General features: G+C 38.9%; 1 protein-coding gene and 1 long non-coding RNA gene across 2 annotated transcripts; one reads left to right on the plus strand and one right to left on the minus strand.

Moving 5' to 3' along the window:
• Positions 1–140: 140 nt before the first annotated feature.
• On the plus strand, positions 141–20,070 carry ETFDH (electron transfer flavoprotein dehydrogenase). Its single transcript, XM_069786131.1, has 13 exons — positions 141–282; positions 2,280–2,426; positions 3,244–3,473; positions 4,392–4,473; positions 4,748–4,866; positions 5,173–5,250; positions 7,894–8,040; positions 9,867–10,007; positions 12,007–12,150; positions 16,233–16,401; positions 18,225–18,407; positions 18,761–18,982; positions 19,249–20,070. Exons 1-13 carry the CDS (start codon positions 144–146, stop codon positions 19,410–19,412), a joined length of 1,965 nt encoding a protein of 654 aa, XP_069642232.1. The 5' UTR covers positions 141–143; the 3' UTR covers positions 19,413–20,070.
• On the minus strand, positions 16,523–19,971 carry LOC138685822 (uncharacterized). The gene is made up of 2 exons (XR_011325214.1): positions 19,841–19,971; positions 16,523–19,800 (listed from the first exon to the last, which is right to left on the minus strand). It is a non-coding gene; the product is annotated as an uncharacterized lncRNA (long non-coding RNA).
• Positions 20,071–20,149: the final 79 nt, after the last annotated feature.

The raw sequence follows: 20,149 nt of genomic DNA on the forward strand, positions 1-20,149 counted from the left end.
CCGCCCCGCTTCCTCCTGGCGTATCCCGTTCTGATATTAGGGCGGTGGGGTCCGTCCGTACCGGCCGGAGCCGTTGCCCCGCGAGGGAAGCTGGGCCGGGTCGTGCCGCCGGGAGCCCTGGGAGCTGTAGTCCTGCCGGCGGGATGGGGCGGGGCGGGACCGGCGCCCTCCCGCCGGCGGCCGACTGCGCAGGCGCGGCGGGGCCGAGGGCCGGCGGGAGGGCGCCGAGGGGGTCGTGGGCCGCCGCCATGCTGCTCTCTCGCTGCCCGTCCTCCAGCCGAGGTAACGCGCCGGCTCGCTCCGGGGGCGGCTGGCCGTCCCGACGGGACGGGGCTGGGGCGGCCGCCGCCGCCGCTCGGCGGGCTGGGGCCGGCGGCTGGCGCGGCGCGGAAGGAGGGCAAAGGTCGCGGCTGGGGCGCGCCCGGGCGGCCGCGGGGCCGGGAGCGGGGCCGGCGAGGATCCTGCGGGCGGGGGGCGTTGAGCGGCCGTTGGGGTCGGCGGTGGCGCGGCCGGGGCTCCCCCTGGCCCGGCGGCCGCTCTGCCGGTCTGGAGGTGCGGGCCGGGGCGGGGCGGGAGCGCCGTGTGTTACCGGCGTCTTTCGCTGCTTGCGTGTGCCGTGGTGCGTCAGCAGTGTCAGTTGGTCGTCTCGGAGCGGGAGGAGGTGTGACCTGCTGAAAGGACACAATGCAGCAGCACCTGCAGGACACAATGCAGCAATCGAATGCGCGCCCTTACTGTCGAAGTAACTTGCAGAGGCAGCGTCCCGGCAGCGGTTACTGAAAGAGCTGCGGAAGAGTAAAGCCTCTGCTTAGGGACCGCTTGCTTCCTGCAAGCGTTTCGTTCCCATCGGGTTGCCAAGCCCGTAAGCTCTCAGCGGCGGGGTGGCGTGAGCTCGGCTCCCTCCCTGGGAAGAAGCTGCCCGTTCGGGGCTCGGACCTGCCCGTGTAATTATCAGATGTATTCTGAGCGGAATTGCCCTTCTTTTGCGTGCGCGTGAAACAACTGCCATTTTTTTAGCTATACTATGTAATTCATAGTGCCGTCAGTTCTGCTCAAATAAAAATATCTCGAAAAGTAAGTTAAGGTGTCGTGTTTTGATATATATGCGTAGGTGTAGTTGTTACCATGCTTAAAAAATACATTGCTTGTTCTCGGATCCTGTCTGGTTGCAGGCAAAGGGTAATTAAGAGTCATGAGATGGTATGATAATAGCTTCTGTGTTATGCTGGTTAAGTACAAAATTGCTGTTAAGAAACCAAGGTAGATAATACTTACTACCTTGCGTGCAGAGTACAGTATCATGTCACTGTGCAGAGTTATAATGGAGGATGTTTGCACTGGCCTTGCCGACTGCCACACTTAACAAAACACTTCAGTCGTAGGACGTTGATGATTTTACTGATGTAGTTTTGCAGAAATACTCCACTTCAAATACAATGTTCTCCTTCACCCCTGAAGTTAGAGAAAGGGAATCCTTAAAGGAAGGAAAAATACCTGTCAAGGTGCGTTAGTTCACAGACTTTATAACTACTTTTGGTGCTAACCATGCTAGTTTTCTGAGTACAGATCATCCACATCTTCACAATTTTTTTTGTGAGAGAGGAAGACCAGACAAGAATGCGACGTGTAATAGCCCTTCTGAACAGAGTCCTGTTTTGATTATTTTAAACTTACATTTGGTCTATTTCCTTAAAAAGAAATTCTAATTTGTTCTTGCAACAATTAATGTATCTGCAGAAAAGGTAAAGATTAACTATATCTACTGTTCCTAGCTTTGGCTAAAGTATACTTGGGTTTAAGTCTGAGCTTTTATTGTAGACCATGTCATTTACTTCAGACGAACTGTCTAGTATCAGTAGCCCAGACTGTGTATCTCAACATGTGTTGAGATGTCAAAAGAGATGAACTTGCTTGGTCACTTTTAACGAGGTCTGAAATAAATCTTTTGAAGTTTAAAATGAAATAGTAGGAATTTAAAATGTGTTTCACCTGTGTACACATGTTTTCTTCCTACATCAGCTGTCAGAAATGGCCAGTGTATTGAATGGTATTATGTGAAGAATGCTTAAAGGGGAAGCTCTTTTTTTCTGATATAAAATTACATAGCGCATTCCTACCTTGAAAACTTAAAAGTCTGTGTTTATGGTTCCTCATCTTCACGTCACCGGCTAGCCTTTGGGGTGGTGGAGCTGTCACATTTGTTGTGCCACTTGTGTCTCTGAAAAGTCGAAAAATTTGGGGAATGACTGACTTGACAGATTTGTTTCTTATTTTTGCAGCACGTCAGTGCTTTCATGCTCTAAAGTTGATAAAGAGAGAGTGCCTTCCATCACTGCATATCGCAAGATGTGTGTCTACTGCCTCTGTACCCCGGATAACTACGCATTATACAATTCATCCTCGGGACAAAGACAAACGATGGGAAGGTAAGCGGAAAAAATGCATTCTTTAAAAGCTTCTTTATTGTTATTATTGCTCAGTTTTAAAGACACTGAAATGTGTTGCTGTTTTTTTCTTTTTACAGAAATTCTGTACTCTTAAATACAGTACTAATATTCCAAATGAAATTTTGTGGTTCCTATCTCACAGTGAGTGTCTTTAGTGCTATAAAATGGGATCAGATTAAACTTGATCCTAGTTATTTAAAGAAAATATATAAGCAGCTTTTGCTTTAGTGACTATCACAACAACATTTAATTTTGTCAGGTATGTATCTGTTGGATTTTTTCAGTTGTTCTTACCATGAGAGTTTGTGAGAAAATAAGATTAATATATATCTCTCGGCATTCTAGTCTCTACATTCAGCAATTTTAATTGCTTCAATTCCAGAAAAGACAATGATTAATGAGTGTGAAATAAAGTCACGTGTTCTGACTAAGGGTCTGTTTTCTTTCTCCCTTACCTAGAGTTTCACTGAATGTCTTTGATACAGCTAGCCAGCTGGGCTCTTAAGCTCAACATTCTAAGGTGATACTTACTTATGGTGCATAGAGATTGAGTATATGGTTTTTATGGTATATCTTCTTACAACTTAAAATGAGCTGATTTTACACTGAGCTGCTAATGTTCTTCTGCGTTCTTTCAAGTACTGAAGTGGGGATTGTCTTGAATATTTAGACTCCTTTTATGCAAAGTAATACTTCTGGGATACCCAGTAGCCAGTATCACAGAGTACGGTTTAGTGAGAGACAGGCTGGGAGAAACTGGAGATTGGTTTATGTTATTATCTTTTTTCTACTAAAGGGGTAAACATGGAAAGATTTGCAGAGGAAGCTGATGTTGTCATTGTTGGAGCAGGCCCTGCAGGTCTTTCTGCAGCTATTCGACTCAAACAGTTAGCCGCTGAGCATAGCAAAGAAATACGTGTTTGTCTGGTGGAGAAGGCTTCTCAGATTGGTGCACATACGCTGTCTGGTGCTTGTCTTGAGCCAAGGTCCTTACAAGAACTTTTTCCAGACTGGAAGGAGCGGGGGGTATGTATGAGTATATAAACAAAATTAATTGCTAGCTTGTAATGAACTTCATATCTGATGCATTCTGGTATGACTTAGTACCTTGGTACCATTGGTACTTCATACCATTTTAAAATATGTTGATCTATCAAAACAAAAAAACTCCTACCTTCTTTTTAGCCTGTTTCCTCTAGTTCAGCAATGCTGATGTTTTGTGTCTACACAGATGTGCTGTGGCCTTTGCCTTTTCATATAGTAGTCTTACTGCATATACGCAGTATGTCTGGTGTGTCTTGGGATGCACTGCACTTACTGCATTTGTGCAGAATCCAGCTCCCATGCACAAGCAGTAAGATGGTCGATTCTTAGCAAAGTCAGACTTGTTGCTTCTGTACAATAGTTCTTCATAGTCTCAAGAAATGGCACATAGTACGCTGATTTTTGTGCAGACATGGTGGTGTAACGGAGGCCTAAGATGCTTTTAGGAGGGAGGATAGCAAGAAATGAGTTGCCATCTCTGTCAGAACAGCCATCTGGCTTGTAGCCAGCTGCCTGCTGTCACCTGGGAGCTGCAAGAAGTGGGCTGTGGACTAGTTGTTTTGTCTTACTGGGATAAATATGCAAGTTGAGCTGTCTTCTTTAGAAAGGTCTAGAATATTGATGTAGTACAAGCCTGTGTACAAACTATAGAATTGATTTGCAAGGCCCTGTTCCATTTTTTTTACCTCAGTAGTTGTGTTGATTCTTGCCTGATGACTGCCTCAAAAGTATTTTATTTTCTCTCTTGTGATACCTTCCTACAGAAGTGTTTTATTAAACCTTTGCTGGACTGCCAGTGTGATTGTTTGATTTATTTTGTTTATTTTATTTGTTGTTTTTGTTGGATTGGCTAGAAAAACATAACTCTCAGTACTGTTTCTATTTTCTTTTTTTATGTAGGCTCCACTTAATACTCCTGTAACTGAAGACAAGTTTGGAATTTTAACAAAGAAATATAGAATTCCGGTGCCAATTCTTCCAGGTAAAGTTTAGTGAGGTGGTAGGGAGTCATCTTTCTCTGTGTCTTTTTCAACTTTTCCATGAATCAAACAATTTTGATTTCAGTGTAGTACAGCAAGCATATGTAGAACATGACAGCTTACAGTGATAGGGTCTATGTAGATGATGGCTGTGATAACACATGACATTACTGTGAAGATAGTAGTTGTAGAAGAAGATACGATGTCTGATATATACAACTTCTGTTATTTTCCTTACTGTTCTATGTTTCATCTGTGTGTGTCTTTTTTGCCTAGGACTTCCAATGGTTAATCATGGAAATTACATAGTACGTCTGGGCCACTTTGTGAGTTGGCTGGGTGAACAAGCAGAAGCTTTGGGCGTTGAGGTGTATCCAGGCTATGCAGCAGCTGAGGTAATAATGACATCAGTGTGTATATGAAAAGGGTTTTTGGAACCCCCTTCACTCCCACTTATTTGTACATTCACAACATTCTTTTTAACAGACGTGTGTTGTGAAAACTGTGTTTCACTGTCTAAGTTCCCTGGCCCCGGTTCAGCAAAGTGCAAGTGGATCGTACAGTATGTTAATAAATACATAATCTTCAAGTTTGACAATGAAAGACATAGTGCTTAGAAGTTCTGCATTACAACCTTTTATGAATGGATTAAAATGACAGATCATTAAAATGTTTTTGTGTTTGTTTAAATATTTCCAAAGGTTCTTTTTCACGAAGATGGTAGCGTGAAAGGGATAGCAACTAATGATGTAGGCATTCAAAAGGATGGAGCACCTAAAGTAAGTAGCTACCTTCCCCATAACTAGGGGTCTAATTATGGAAATTGTGATATAACTGCTTCTACTGCCATCAGTAGTCTTGCTGTAGCCTAAGAGAAAGTGTAAAATTCAGTACCTGTCTTCCCTCTCTGTATGTAAAATGGATGAATTACCTGTGAAAGTTTTGGGTTCAGAACACTGTAAACTTCTTCTGGGATTAGTAGAAAAAGCCTTCGCAGAAAGGAGTTTTGTTTGAGGGTGACTTGAAGGAAATATTGTAAGGGTGTTTTGGCATATGTGAAATCAGGAAAGGAAAGAATTCCAGTAACTCCTAGAAGAAAGGTGTGAAGGTGAAATAGAAAGCTGTTGTCTAGCTGGTAACTAGCAGTGTGTAAGAGAGGATGCTTCTGGCTGATCTGCTTTCTTTGATATTTACAACTGCAGTTGATCTGTTGACAGTCTGTCTATCTTGTTGGGGCAAGGTACACACTGAATCTTTATACCTTTTTGCTGGTTGGTCACAATTCTGTATCCAGAAGGTGACTCCCTGCCCTAAGTGTCGGACTTCGATTTTTAGTGGAATCCAGAACCAGTGGTAAGCGTGTTGCTTCCCTGTGCAATACCTAGGGAGAATTTGGCACCTCAGAATAACTTTCACACAGAATTACTTGGCTACAGAAATTAAGCGTACAAGTTTTTTCTTAAGATTTACTTTCTTTTATAAGGTTTCTTACTAGTTACATAATGTTTCAAGGAGCTACTTACTTTCATATAAAATTGTGGGCTATTTTTCCCATTTAAGGCAGGGAATGAGAAGAAAAGACTCATTCTTGATTTGAAATATTATAGCCAATGGAGGAGGAAGGGAAAAGTAATGTATTTTTCCAAGATAATATTGATGGTCTGTCACCTGTAGGGGGTAGACATGCTCTTCTTTTCAGGTATGCATTTCCCCAGTAGGAGGCTCAAGTAATGCGTACAGCCTGCTGTGGTAGTGAAGATTTATTGGGAGTTTGGTTTGGTTTTGGTTTAAAATGGGAAGGAACTATAATTTTTTTATTATTTTTTTTTTAGGTATCCTCAAAAGCCAGAATTTTTTTCCATCTAGTCTGGAAGAATATGTCTATTATCTTCTTTTAATGTATATAATCAGTGTGCTACTACTGCAACTTTTTGAGTATTCAAGTGTTTTAGCTGTGTTAGGTCAGCTGATATTACCTCCACTGTATAAAGGTTCAGGTAAATAGACGTAGTTTGTGTAACTTTCAAGGCAAGAATATCTTCAATGTGTTTATACAGAGCCTAATCAAATAGACTGTGGTTAATGAATAGAGTTTCACCTTGCAGTCAGCACCAGTCGAACAAAAACGCCAATGGTAAAAATACATAGTTAAAAAGTTGCACATTGATTCTTGTGTAGGTGCTGGAGAAGGATGTTAACTGTGAAACACAACTTTGTCACATTACTGAAACATTTCAAATTCATGAATTTCTGATATCTACAATGTGGAGTTGTAGTTTGTTTATTTTATATAATCTGCTTCAAATTGGACAGTATATATTTTTAATCTTTAGATCAAATAGTAAGTCACTGTAGTTCTCTTAGTGTTTTGTAAGATTAATTCATGTTCAGGTGGACAATCAGAAATTCAAAGAATACACAAAAAAATTGGCAAAATCTTGTAACTCCTGTTTAAAGGTAATTCCCAACTAGAGGGAGCGTTTTCATTTGCTAGGCTTTTTCAGAGGTTTCCAGCCAGTAAGCTACAAGCAGATTGAAGCTGAGAGACAATTAAAAACCAAAGCAATAAGCTGCTCCTGGACCTATGCTGGCTTACCTTGAGATGGTTTTATTGGGTACTCTTGGATATCTTCATCCAAAACTGTTTTCATTATCTTTTTCAACATTAAACTTTCTGACTCAAATCAAGCTTTTTGCATTTTTTCCCTGCAAGAATCTTGTATCCTTACATTGGAAATATAATCTAGTAATATTCTCGTCCAGTGCGCTCACATATGCAGGTGACATGCTCATACACAAGTATGCCAGTTCCCCTTAACTTACTCTCAATCTTGTTGGAATTTTTTATGAGAAATTTTTTTAATAATGATACTTAATGTTAGTTTAATTTTATTGTATGTTTTAACATGCAAGATTAGTGTAATATTATAGTAACTTTATTCTGAGGTAGTGGGTTCTTTTGGGGACAGGGGTGATGCAGGTTTTTCTGATCTGATGTTTTTCTAGCCTCTCATGTGTTGGGGGGGGCCCACACAATGTTTTATTGTAACGTGACTTCATGAGCAAAAATTAAAGTGTGAAGTTATAGATTAAGATTCTTTGTTCTGTCAGGGTTCCTTTGCACCATATGAATCAGCAGATGTGATAGAAGTATCCTCCGAGCTGGAAAAGATTCTCTTTTTCAGTAATGAATGGCAATTCACTGTAGCGCTGCTTTACTGGAATCCCCTTACAAGATTTGCCCAGGGTGCATCATGGTTAGGTGGAAAAGACACCTGGGCTAGAGCCATAGCTTGCAATGGTTTGTAGGTTCTGGGCAGTGCTACAAAGTAGTGTAAAATCCCTTTATTGCCCTCCAATTTCTTGCTGTGAGTTTGGTGTGGCACAGATCTAACTGCTGATGAAATGCTCTACTTTTGCAGGCTACCTTTGAAAGAGGCTTGGAACTCCACGCTAAAGTCACAGTCTTTGCTGAAGGTTGTCATGGACATCTAGCCAAACAGCTGTACAAAAAATACAATCTGAGGGAGAAATGTCAACCCCAGAGCTATGGCATTGGACTGAAAGAGGTATCACCTGCATAATTTTAACAATTAAGGAAAATACTGTGAACCTATAAGGTAGTTTTTGTTTGCTTTCAAGCTAATTTGTGTGAGACATTAGAATGATAGAATGATAGATTTTGAGTTACGCTTTGAGACTTCAGAATCTTTGCTGTTCTGAAGCTGATCAGAGAAGATGTTCCCTGAATGTCGTGGCTGTTTCGTTTCAGCTGCTTCTTCTCATATATGTGTTATAACTAGAGGTACTGGCAAATCCACTCATTAATCTCTTAATTTAATTTCAAATTAGGTTCATTTGTGAAATCTGTTCTCAGTACTTTTACTAAATGAGAGAGGGATTCATGCTGCCTAATTTTGGGGGGTTTAGTACCTGAGGAGGGGAGGAAAGGCTTTCTATGGGTTTTCCGTGTATTAATTAGAGAGAGAGAGAGAGGGAGAGAAAGAAAAAAGAACTGTTCCAGATAATGCTTCATGGTCTCTGAAACACTCTCTGGATGAGCTTTCCCCACCCCACCCCCCAAAATCCCTTCACTGGGCTTATAAAATTGGGATAGCGATCAGGTTTCCTTTTTAAAATATTTTATAATCAGGAAATACCACTCATGAAAAAAAGCTGTATTATTTAGAACAAGTTCAGAGTTTGACTATAACATATTATTTATTTATTACCTTAAGCATGTGCTTCCAGCTACAAAATATTTGTTAAATAATACACTTCTGTAGAGAATAACCATTCTGTAAATGTATGACATAGTCTTAGTTACAATTTCAAATACCCGCGTTCTCGTTAAAGCAGGATTTTGCTGTAGAGTTCCTTTGCTTCCAGATGAGCCTGTGTCTGCTTTAGCAAATAGTACAGTCCAATAGGAATGGGTCTGTAAAGTGAAATAGTTGGTGCTGATGAGCTGATATCCATACTATGCACGTTTCAGGTTTATTTTTACTTTGGACTAGCTCTGGTCTAGTCCCATGGACTGAGTGTCCTTTCATGACTGGAATGCTTTAGATGGGCTTCTGAAGCCTGTCTTACAGTTTAGTTTCATGTGAAAGGAATCCAATTCATGCCATCCATGGCTGCTGTACAATGTGCACCAAAGTATAGTAAGTTGGAGGAATCAGGAGTCCCGCTCAAAAATGTGCTGCTTAATCTAAACTGAAACATCAATATAGATGTACCCTCCATGCTGGAGCTGATCTAATGGTGCTCAACTGCCCTTCTGTCATTAGACTGCATCTGGCACATAACTTCATGGTGAAGAGACTTTTGTGAAATGAGCAGAAAATTGATTCACTAGTGGAAACCGGCAGATGCTTCTGTGAGTTCACCATGGGTCAGCTGAGCACTGGAGTTGTGTAGGAGAGAGCAGAGAGAGGACTACCTGTTTGACAACACATATTTAGATCAACTCAGGCATATTGTTAAGCTTGACCTTGAAAAACTTGTGAGGAAATTGCAGTGATTCATACGAAAAAATAAATTTTTTTTAAAGAAAAAAGTCAATGTAAGCACTGCATTCCTTAGCAGAAGTATCTATTTAAGTCACCGACATAAAGGATCTTGTGGCTGAATGCAAATTTGCTGTATAGTACTGGAGTCTCAGTCACATTTTCTGATGCACAGCATTTCAAGAAAGAGAAGTATTAGGAAATTCTTAAATGGTAATCCAAAAAAGGTATACTTATTACCTGGTATTTTGCCATATGAATTTATGCATTGGTCATAGCAGTAAACTAATTTCTTCTATATTTAATTGTGTGTTTGTCTTTTATTATATTATTGAAAGGCCATTACTTTGCAATATAAAGTAATTTTTTCATCATCTTCATTTCAGTTATGGACTATTGATGAAAAGAAATGGAAACCAGGAAGAGTAGAACATACTGTAGGCTGGCCTTTAGACAGACATACATATGGAGGATCCTTTCTTTATCACTTAAATGAGGGTGAACCTTTAGTTGCTCTTGGATTTGTGGTAAGTGAAGTTGTTTTTTTTTCCATGCTTTTTTGTTGTTGTTTGGTCTTCATTTTTATGCAATTTCTTCTCACTTTTAATGTAAAAATGAAAACATAAGAATAGCAACAGACCAAATTTAGTACTTTCTCAGTCTTAAGTGTGCTTATGCCTGTATTGGGGAAAGCTAATTTGTCATATTAATCTATCTTTAATCCAGTGGTTTTTTTATTAAGAACAAAATTGAAAACTTACAAATAAATTTTTTTGCAAACCAAACAAATTTTGGTAAAGCCAAACCGAGATGATTAATCAAAACTGCTCACAAAATTTTTGCAAGTTAGGAAATGTCTAAATCACGTACACTTTGTATGATTCCATTTCCTTATTCGTGTGTCAGGCTTGGGTGCAGCTCCACTTTAGGAGAGAAACATAAAAAGTGGAAGCACTCTGCAGTTCCACAAGCAGCATCCCTTCCGTTTCTGAGCTCTTCAGTATGTTCTCACTATTCTTCACCCCATTTGCCTTGCCCTCTTTAGCAGCTGTCTTTCTGAATTGGACAGGTAGCTTTTTCTTCTTACTGCCTCTTTATTGGAAGGATTGAGATCACTAGAGACACAGTCTTGTGTCATTCCACCAGCTGGTGATGCAAGTAGCAAGTAGGAAATGTTGCTCTAGCACCTACAGTCCTAAATGAAGCGTGCACTATTTATCCTGCACATGTGCTTTACACACAGACGTTGTAAGAGTCGGGCACACAATCTGAACTTTCAGCAGCATGGGATTGAGGTCACACTTTGGTCTCCTAAATTTCAGAAGGATTCCAGACTCTGTGTGTGTGTGTGTGAACTGTATTTTTGTCTAACTGTTTTGCAAGAAACATAAAAAAAAAAGTTAGCTTTTCTCAGACATGCATACTTGTCCTGTGCAGATTTCCAGTATTGGAATTAATAAGTACAGACAGTAGACATTCAAATTCTGTTTGCTTTTAGAAGGGTAGAGAGCTTTGATTCTTACTGAGAATGGTAATCAGTAATGTTCATATTATCTCCAGTTCACATAGGAGAAAATCAACTTTTGTGTGAACATTCAAGCACTCTTTTGTCTTTGAACTTTACACTGTCAGTCTGAGCTGATTCAGGGATTATCTTGCACTTATTTTGAAAATCGCTCATTAACTTTATCTAGCAAGGAAAGCAGATGCAAGCAGTGCTTTGAAAGCAGTGAGCTGCCAGAGAAATCAAGGTACTGTTTGTTGCAGACTCATGATACATTTTATTATTTGTCTCAAATAAAGCTTACAGGAACCAGAAATAATCCCTTTCTCAAAAGAGAAAATTCAGCAACAAAAGTCCTTTTAAGAGTATATTAAAGACAGGAAATGCAGAGTATATCTTTGGGCAAATTCTCAAATGCATAAGATAAGAATCCTGGGCATCCAGCCAATTGGCAGTCTTTTGTCCCCTATTTTCTGCTTTCATCATTGCTCCCCTGTGCTTTGTTACAATGCCTCACATAATTGGAAATGATAATTGACTTCACTAAATGATGTGAAGAACTGGTTAAAATATGTGAGCACAGGGACATAACTATCTAGAAATAATTGTTTACCTCTCCTTCCAGCTTTTCTAGGGCAAAGAGGTTTTGAAACACAAATTTAAAACAAGTTTTCTTGCTTATCCTGCCCATTAAACCATGCTTAATTTTACTATTTTATTTTGAGACAGATGGAAGGTGGTTACAATGCAATTAAATATTTTCCATGCTTCGGGCTTCAGGTAGGGCAGAGAACAGTCTTGTAGAAGCAAATTCTCAGATTTGCTTCTATTATACTGTTAATAGAATGTATTTTTGGCAGTAGTTTCTTTAAGTAGAAAGATCCTGATGTTGGTTTAGTATAAAATAGATTTAAAGAGTTGATGTGGTAATATCTAGTGGTTTTCTTTTCAAACTTTTGTTGAAATTCCATACATTATTTTCATAATGTTGCACTTTTTTCTTTTTTTTTTTTTTTTTAAAGGTTGGTTTAGATTATCAAAATCCCTATTTGAATCCATTTAGGGAGTTTCAGAGGTGGAAGCACCATCCTAGTGTACAGCCTACTTTGGAGGGTGGAACGAGGATTGCCTATGGTGCCAGAGCATTAAATGAAGGTGGTTTCCAGGTAACTTTTTCATGGAGTTTTTTTACTTTGAGTTCTCTATATCCATGTTTTTAGTGCAGTAGATTTGGGTTGCATGCTGTTGGGAAACAACTGAACTATAATAAAGCTGAATAAAGCCAAAAGTTTTGCTGGACAGAAAAGCCTTGTTATCTTGCTGGATACTGGCTGCTGAGATTTGCTAGACTTAGGCTCTGTCATACTAAAAATCTTCTGACATAGTCACTTTACTTTTTAAATGAAATATGAAGTGGAGTTTATATTGCAGTCCAATGTGTTCAGCAGCAAAGAAGCAACAGGTAATTATTGTGCCTGGAACTCTGGGGAAGAGAGGGTAGCACCACTCATCTGTTGTTTTTGTGGGATTGGGGGGTGCATTTTCCAAATTACTTGTTTATCCTAGCAGAGGGAACTTTGTTCGAATGCTTGACCCTGAAGTTAGTCATGGTGCTGAAATTGTTATATAGCTTGGCAGATAAAAGTATTCACCTCCTCAAGTACAGATACCTTCGGTATCTTTCAGGCACAACTTTGAATTTCTGCTTTCTTGGGAGATAGAATATCTTGTTCATTTTGTTCCCTTAAGGAGTCCAAAAGGCAAAATTTAAAAAATGTATTCATCAGGATTTAAGGTCAGTTGAAAGGGCTGGAACAACTTTCAGGAGAAATAGTCTAGAGTTTGTTCAACAGCTAAAGTCCTTTCAACCTGTTAGGTTCTAAGGTGGGAATCTTGAAACACAGGACATGGCTGTGTGTCCTGGACTCCCAGATCCATCTTCTAGATGCTTCTTTCAGTTTGGAGCTTAAAACTAGCCTGAGCATTCATGATCAGCAGCCTGTGTGTGTCGCCATTCACTCTGTCCTCTGACTACTTTGTCTTTTGTTTTTGAACCTCTTTAGTATAAATGTGGCTTTGTGCAGTTTTTGCAATACAAGTAGAATTTCAGCAGCAGTGTAACTCTTGTCACAGTCTTGGGGAGTTAGGCTTTGACACCAGTGTGCGTGCCTGAGACTGAGTCGTGGGTTCACAAAGCAACTTCTTGATTACACACGTGATACATGTTTATTCAATCTGTGGGTTGATTACTTTGTCCACTCTGGAAATGTGTTATATCACACTGTAACACAGCTGTGTTACTAGCTTATTTCAGAAACCCTTGTTGGTCTGTTATTGACACAGGTAAGATCAAAATACCAAGATGTTTTAATCTAGACTTTTATACAAGAGGGGCTTCTCTTTCCACCCCGTGCACTGGTTTCTCTATCACAGATAGTAATTATTGAATTTCTGGCTTGATGAAGTTGCCAGATTGTGACTTCAGTTGCATACTCCTTATACTGCTCGAAACATATGGCTGAAGGAACACGATATTTTTTAAGACACAGACATTGTTTTTGTTAAGTTACACAGACAATAGGACTACAGCTCTTGCGCATCTCTGCCTAATCTTTGGACTTCTTTGCTGGACTTAAAACAATGTGTTGCTTACTTTGCACTGTTCCTAACATAAAAGTATCTTTTATTTTGTTGGGGGTTTTTTTATTTTCTGTAGATAGAATTGTCTAGCTAATCATGAAGTCACACTTTTAAATGGCTTTTTCTTAATACATGCTTTCAGTAAAAAAAAGCTTTATTGATGATTCACTTAGGAAGATTTTTAAGATTAGCTCTTCTTTTGCATGTGTTGCTTTGATTAATAACTGAAGCAGCCTGACTCATTTGCATCACTGGAGTCCAGGAATATTTTCTTATGTAAGTGGTTCTGTAGCTCCAGTTTTCATTTTGGTGACAGTATTGCATCAAATAGGTGTATAAAATTACCATAAATCTAAGCTTTTTTTGTCTGTTATAGACAACCTTATGACCATGTTCTTTAGTCTTTAACATAGTGATGCTAAGTTGGTATGTGAGAGAGAGCGCGCTCTTGGATGTTTCCCCGATTTTATAGCTTTTGGGGATATGTGGAAGGAGGGGACAGACTTTAATAGACTACGTCTACATAGCTGTTATTTCTTCTGTTTATTAAAATTGCAAAATCAAGCACTTCAGAAATTCCCATGCAACCTCTGTTTTGTCTCCATTTTATCAAAAACTTTGAAAAGGTTTAAGAGTGTTGTGGAAAACATAAGAAGCGTTGCTATTGTTGAGCAAGGTATATTATGAACATCAGGGAAAAAAATCCTTCATAATGATAACCTGTGCAAGTGTCAAAGATTAGACTCACTTAACAGATTTTCAGCCCTGAGCTTAGCTGAGGGGAGGAGAATGTGGGGTTCCCTGTCCACTGGTGGGGAGGACTCTGCAGGGAACAGGCATCTGGCCTTCTTCCCTCCTCCAAACCAGCTTTGTTTTGTCTCTTTGCTGCCAAGAGGGTGGTAGCTTCTCCAGCTGCTCAAGGTTGAAAGGATTTCACCCTGTGTCTTGGGACAGGGAGGGCTTGTGCTGTACTGGCATGATGTGTTCCTTCAACTGACTTGTGAAAACAGGCACCAAGTGCCATAGTACTAATAATGAGAATTACTAACAAAGCTGGAGTATGTGTAACCTTTTGTGCTGCATGATTAGTCTCATACATACTTTGACAGTCTGTTGGTCAGTGTGTACCTATTAAGTGAAACAGTCGTTGCAGAAGAAAAGTACTTGATCACCACCTTTCTATGTGATTCAAAGAATCAGTCAAGAAATCTTCCTATGCTGATGTCAGTGCTGCATCATTGCATCCTAAATAGATATGACAGAATAACTGTTTTCAGCAAAAGGTCTTGTGAAAAGAGAGGACATCCTACATACTTAATTCCTTTGAAATACTGTTATGTAGCTGAACTTACGACTTCTGGTCACTGAAAACTAAGTTAAAGTTGTAGTTGTCTTTTCAGCCTAAATTACCTTTCTTATGAACCAAATCGTTAAGTCTATAATTAAACAAATTGCCCAAAACACAGGGGAAATGCTGCATAGCCCAACTTTTTTTAGTGGCTACTATATGAATATTCAAAAGTAACTAGCTCTGAGTGAATAGTAAATAGGTAACAATTGAACAAGCAGAAGAAACAAAATGTTTGTTTCAGATTGTCTTGAATTCCAAGGGATACATTTTTTGGATGGTTATCATGAAATAAAACTACTTGTTTGGGGTCAAATTATTTAGGCTAAATAAAAAATGAATTCTTCCAGGCAGCTTTAACAAAAGCAGGATGCTAGATTCACAAGCACTGCTCAGGACTAAAGTCTTTTGGAGGAAGGCTATGTTCATAACTTACCTTCAGCAATTTCAGACCTAGGATTTGATCACAGCTTTCTGCTCAAAGTGCTGCAGTCGATCCGCATTTTGAAGCCGTTCCCTGTCTAAAATCTTAATCTCATTGGATAAGGGTGAGAATAACTGTCTTGATAGTTGAGGTATTCCTTAGTTAATATGGGCATAGAACAGAGTATATTAATACTATAGACCTGATGTTTGCAAATCATCTGGCTGTCTTAGGTTTGTGAGTTGACTGTACTCAATGACATTATGCTTCTTACAGAATGGGAGTAAGACAATGATTTTGCACCAAAAATATATTTGTTGGCTGCTGAGCAGCTTCTGAAATAAGTGAGACCTGTGCGGTGGGGCACGGGGAGGGCACTGTGCAGTTTCATAGAAAAGATTTGTGGAAAAAAGCACTGAGTAATAAACTATTGAGATGAGATGCATACAACTTACTGTGTGTAAAACAGGAACACGCAAATGTCTTTTTTTTAAAAGAATTAATTTAAACTTGAAGGAGGAAAACAGTATCGGTGGGTGACATTACCACAGTCTTGTTGCAGATGAAGCAACTGGAGAGAGGACATAAGGAAAATGTTGTCTTGTCGTTATTTTATACTCAGCCCCAGTACAATGTCTGTATTCTTATTTGCTTACTATGCCAAAATTCCTTGATTAGGCAGAGTAAGTTTCGTGTATTTTTAGGTAGTGCACATGCAAGTCTAAAAATTTAAAGGACACTCAAGCCTCATGCCAGTTTCATTTCCAGAATGTTATTTTCACTTTGAAAAACAAGAACAAACAAACAAACCACCTTTCTTTCTGTTTCTTCTTCAGTCAATACCCAAACTCACCTTCCCAGGTGGATTATTAATTGGTTGCAGTCCTGGACTCATGAATGTTCCTAAGATCAAAGGGACACATACCGCGATGAAGAGCGGCATGTTGGCTTCAGAAGCCATCTTTAGCCAATTAATCAATGAAAACCTCCAATCAAAGACAATAGGTAAGATCACTGTACTTTGATTTATATACCTTGTGTTCAATTAGAATCACCAACAGCTTAGCAGTAACTAAATGTGTCTGAACAAATTAGTTGGAAATGCAAATAAATTGTGAAATGAGTGTAGTGGTTTAAAAAGATATCTGTTGTTTATTTACTATTTATATGGTCAAATGATTTAAGAAAAAAAGAAATTAATAAAGTTTTGCTTAGTTGTTCTTAAGTATTGATCCTACCGCTAGAACAAAAATATGCCTCTAACAAGCATCTGCAAAGTAAGCTCATGCTTCCTGTATAAGTAAACAAGAATAGTATGCATTTCCTTCCTACAAATATGTTAAAAATTAGCACCTTATGATTCAAAAAGTGTTACTGAAAGACCACAGAATTAGAGAGAAAAAAAATTAAAGGAACAGATTAAATGTAAGCAAAACAGGGTGAGATTTTTCAAGTTTGCTCTTCACTGTTAATTCTTAGGATACTTTTTTCCTTCAGTCCTCTTTTTCTGTCTTTAATTTTATAGTCTTCTCAGTTTGAGATGTGTATTTCCTATTAAATGTAATGCAAGCACATTGAAGTAATCACCTGATCCTGACCGCATTGTAGCGATTTATTTAAGCCTTGGTTGTTCCCTTAAATCTCTTAACAAAGACTGTACAGAGAGAACCCATTAGAATTTCAGTCATTCTGGAGATGGACACTATAGCCTGGTGCCACATGATTATTTTAGAAATCTCTTCTCTGTAGTGGTGGATTCAGTCCTAGTGAGCACTTGTTCAGCTGAAACATGCAATACATCTTACCACAGAAAGTATGTTGAACAATTAAAACTTCAACTAGTATAGCAGGTTAAAATGCTTAGAACCCATCTGAAACAATAAACACTCTTATTGGGTAGTGTGCCACTCTTGTTTGATTATGGACAGGTTTTATATACTGTTTCCAGTTTTGTCAAGACAGTAGTATATTACAGTCCACTTTCTTTGTGCATAGGTAACAAGTTTTTTTTAGAGCTGTATGTGAGACAGAAAATATGGACTGAAGCATGTTTTCATGTATAGACAAGGCTTAAAACTTAATATTTAGAACATCTATTCCTATACAGTAGTAATGGAGAATGGTGAAGGGGAAGGTCTCAGAAAATTTTCATTTGAAGAAATTTTTTTTCCTGAGATAATTACTTGGCTTTAACTACACTGCAGTAGATGTCATGTGGCAAGTGTGCAGTGTCTAGTATTCATAAAGAACACAATCAAAGAGTTTAAATCAAAAGTTTGTAGTCTAATATATCTCATTAACTTGCTGATTACAAAGGGACGAAAAATGTTCTCTAGCACTTGCATCATTCATTGGGCCACAGTCAGTTACTGAAACTGGCATGTTTGTGGTTGCATAACTTGTAAAGAAAAAGCTTTTGACCTTGACAAGGTTAAAATTACAAACCTGGCTCTTGGATCACAAGGTAAACTCTCCTGGTCAATTCTTAAGATTCTATGAGCGAGTAGCTGTTTTCTCATAGAGGTGCCACTATAGTCACCTGGCCAGTTACCTTTACATTTAGCTGAGGTTTGAGGCAATTTAATGCTGCTTGTGGGTCATTTAATAGAGGCTACAAAGGACCAGTAGGTATCTGCTGATAACCGCCAACAAAACAGATCTCTTCAAGAGGCTGAAATATGTTGTCTAGTATATTCCTAGCTTACTGTTCTGAAATGATCATTTTGCTGCCTTCATTGCTAACAATTGCCTTTTTTCAGCAATTATTTTTTATTTCAAGGATAGCCTTTATGTACTGTAGGTACCTAACAAGTAATGTACTGCCTTAGGACTTGATGTGCAAGAATATGAAGAGAACCTGAAAAAGTCTTGGGTCTGGAAAGAGCTGTACGCAGTTAGAAACATCCGACCATCCTGCCATAGCATACTTGGTGTGTATGGAGGCATGATTTACACAGGTATATTTTATTGGATACTGAGAGGAATGGAACCATGGACATTGAAACATCCAGGTAATTTCAGTATCTCTGGAAAGAAGATGCTACATATATATGTCAGTATTTTCTGGTCTTAGTTGAAACTAGAGCACATCTGGTCAAGTGGTGAGGCCTTAAAAGTGTAGAAAAGAAATCGGTGATAAGGCATTGAAGCAGATGTTGCCATATTACCTAGCATATAATGTAAATGAAGACATTAAAACACTATTCTACTTAGCATAGTTTTTTGTCTCATGAAAAAGGCTACCTTTTACAAAATACTTCGTTCTGATGACAAGGGAAGTTAAAATAGCTTAATTAAATTCTTTTGAGTAACTGCAAATTACAGTAATTCTATACTGAAACTTACTTATTAAAAATATATTTAGGACCAGATTTTGCTCAGCTCAAGCCAGCCAAAGATTGCACACCTATTGAATACCCAAAGCCTGATGGAAAAATCAGTTTTGATCTCCTGTCATCTGTGGCTTTAAGTGGTACAAACCATGAACATGACCAGCCTGCTCATTTAACTCTCAAAGATGACAGCATCCCTGTGAACAGAAATCTGGCTGTATTTGATGGACCGGAACAAAGATTTTGTCCAGCAGGTAAGTAATAAAAATGTGTCAGCTGTTTTTGCAAGGTGAAAGACTTAAGTACTTCAGGAAAAGTCCACCTAGCCTACTACTTCAAGTGCAGGTCTTAAAATATATTAACAGCATTTTCATGGTGAAATAATTAGTACACATGGAAGAAGGCAGTTGAATCACACTAGCAATATACTTCCCTCATTGCGGTTGCTGGTTAAGTAGTAGAACACACATGCAGGGGGAAACAGTTCAGTGAAGTAATAGCTCTCTTTTGCTTTTTGCAGGAGTTTACGAATATATTCCTCTGGAAACAGGAGAAGGATCAAGGCTGCAGATAAATGCTCAGAACTGTGTCCACTGCAAAACCTGCGATATTAAAGATCCAAGTCAGAACATTAACTGGGTAGTGCCTGAAGGTGGAGGAGGACCAGCTTATAATGGCATGTAAATTGACAGGAAATCTATTCAGTGACTTCTGATCACCAACAAATAAGTTGGAGTATTTTATGCTGCAGTGTAATTAAAGTATAGCACTGACTTGACTGTTAAAAGAGTTTGAGACTAAATGCCATTCTGAATTTTAGGTATGATTGTTGCATTAAATGGATAGTCAGTGCCTTCTGGTTAAACCCTAGCCTTATTTAAATAGGACTTCTTTACAGGAGTTGTGTGGCAGGCAGAAGAAAGTTCTTCTCAGGACTGACAAAGGAACTTTGGATCTTGGATTTATTGCTGAAGTTCAGTGATAACAGGAGCCATATCCAGAATTGTGGGTATGATGAAAGAATTTAGTACCTACCCTTAAAAAAAGTATTTTCTATCTCTATCTGGAGTGACTTAACTGTATGTAATCCTACCTTGCAGTAGGGAAAATACATCAGTCTAGAAAATTGTCACTGCTTTTAAGTGTTACACATTTTATATCAAATTTACAGTTAAATTTTTTTTCCTGGTGATAATAGGGAGCCATCTGCAATACAATGTGTAGAGCAGTTAAAAAAAAAAAAGTGCAAGTATTACACCTTCATTGTATGTCTACCAGCATTTTTATTCCTTACAAGAAATCAGGCCTGCTCTAATAAAAACTCTAATAGAAACTGCCTAAATTGTCCTGGTGTGAAACCAAGCTGCTTAGGAAGCACTAACTACTGATTTGCACAACCACTACTGATACATTAGAAACAC

Source organism: Haliaeetus albicilla, chromosome 1, assembly GCF_947461875.1.
Source record: "Haliaeetus albicilla chromosome 1, bHalAlb1.1, whole genome shotgun sequence".
In the NCBI taxonomy this organism is placed as follows: Eukaryota; Metazoa; Chordata; class Aves; order Accipitriformes; family Accipitridae; genus Haliaeetus; species Haliaeetus albicilla.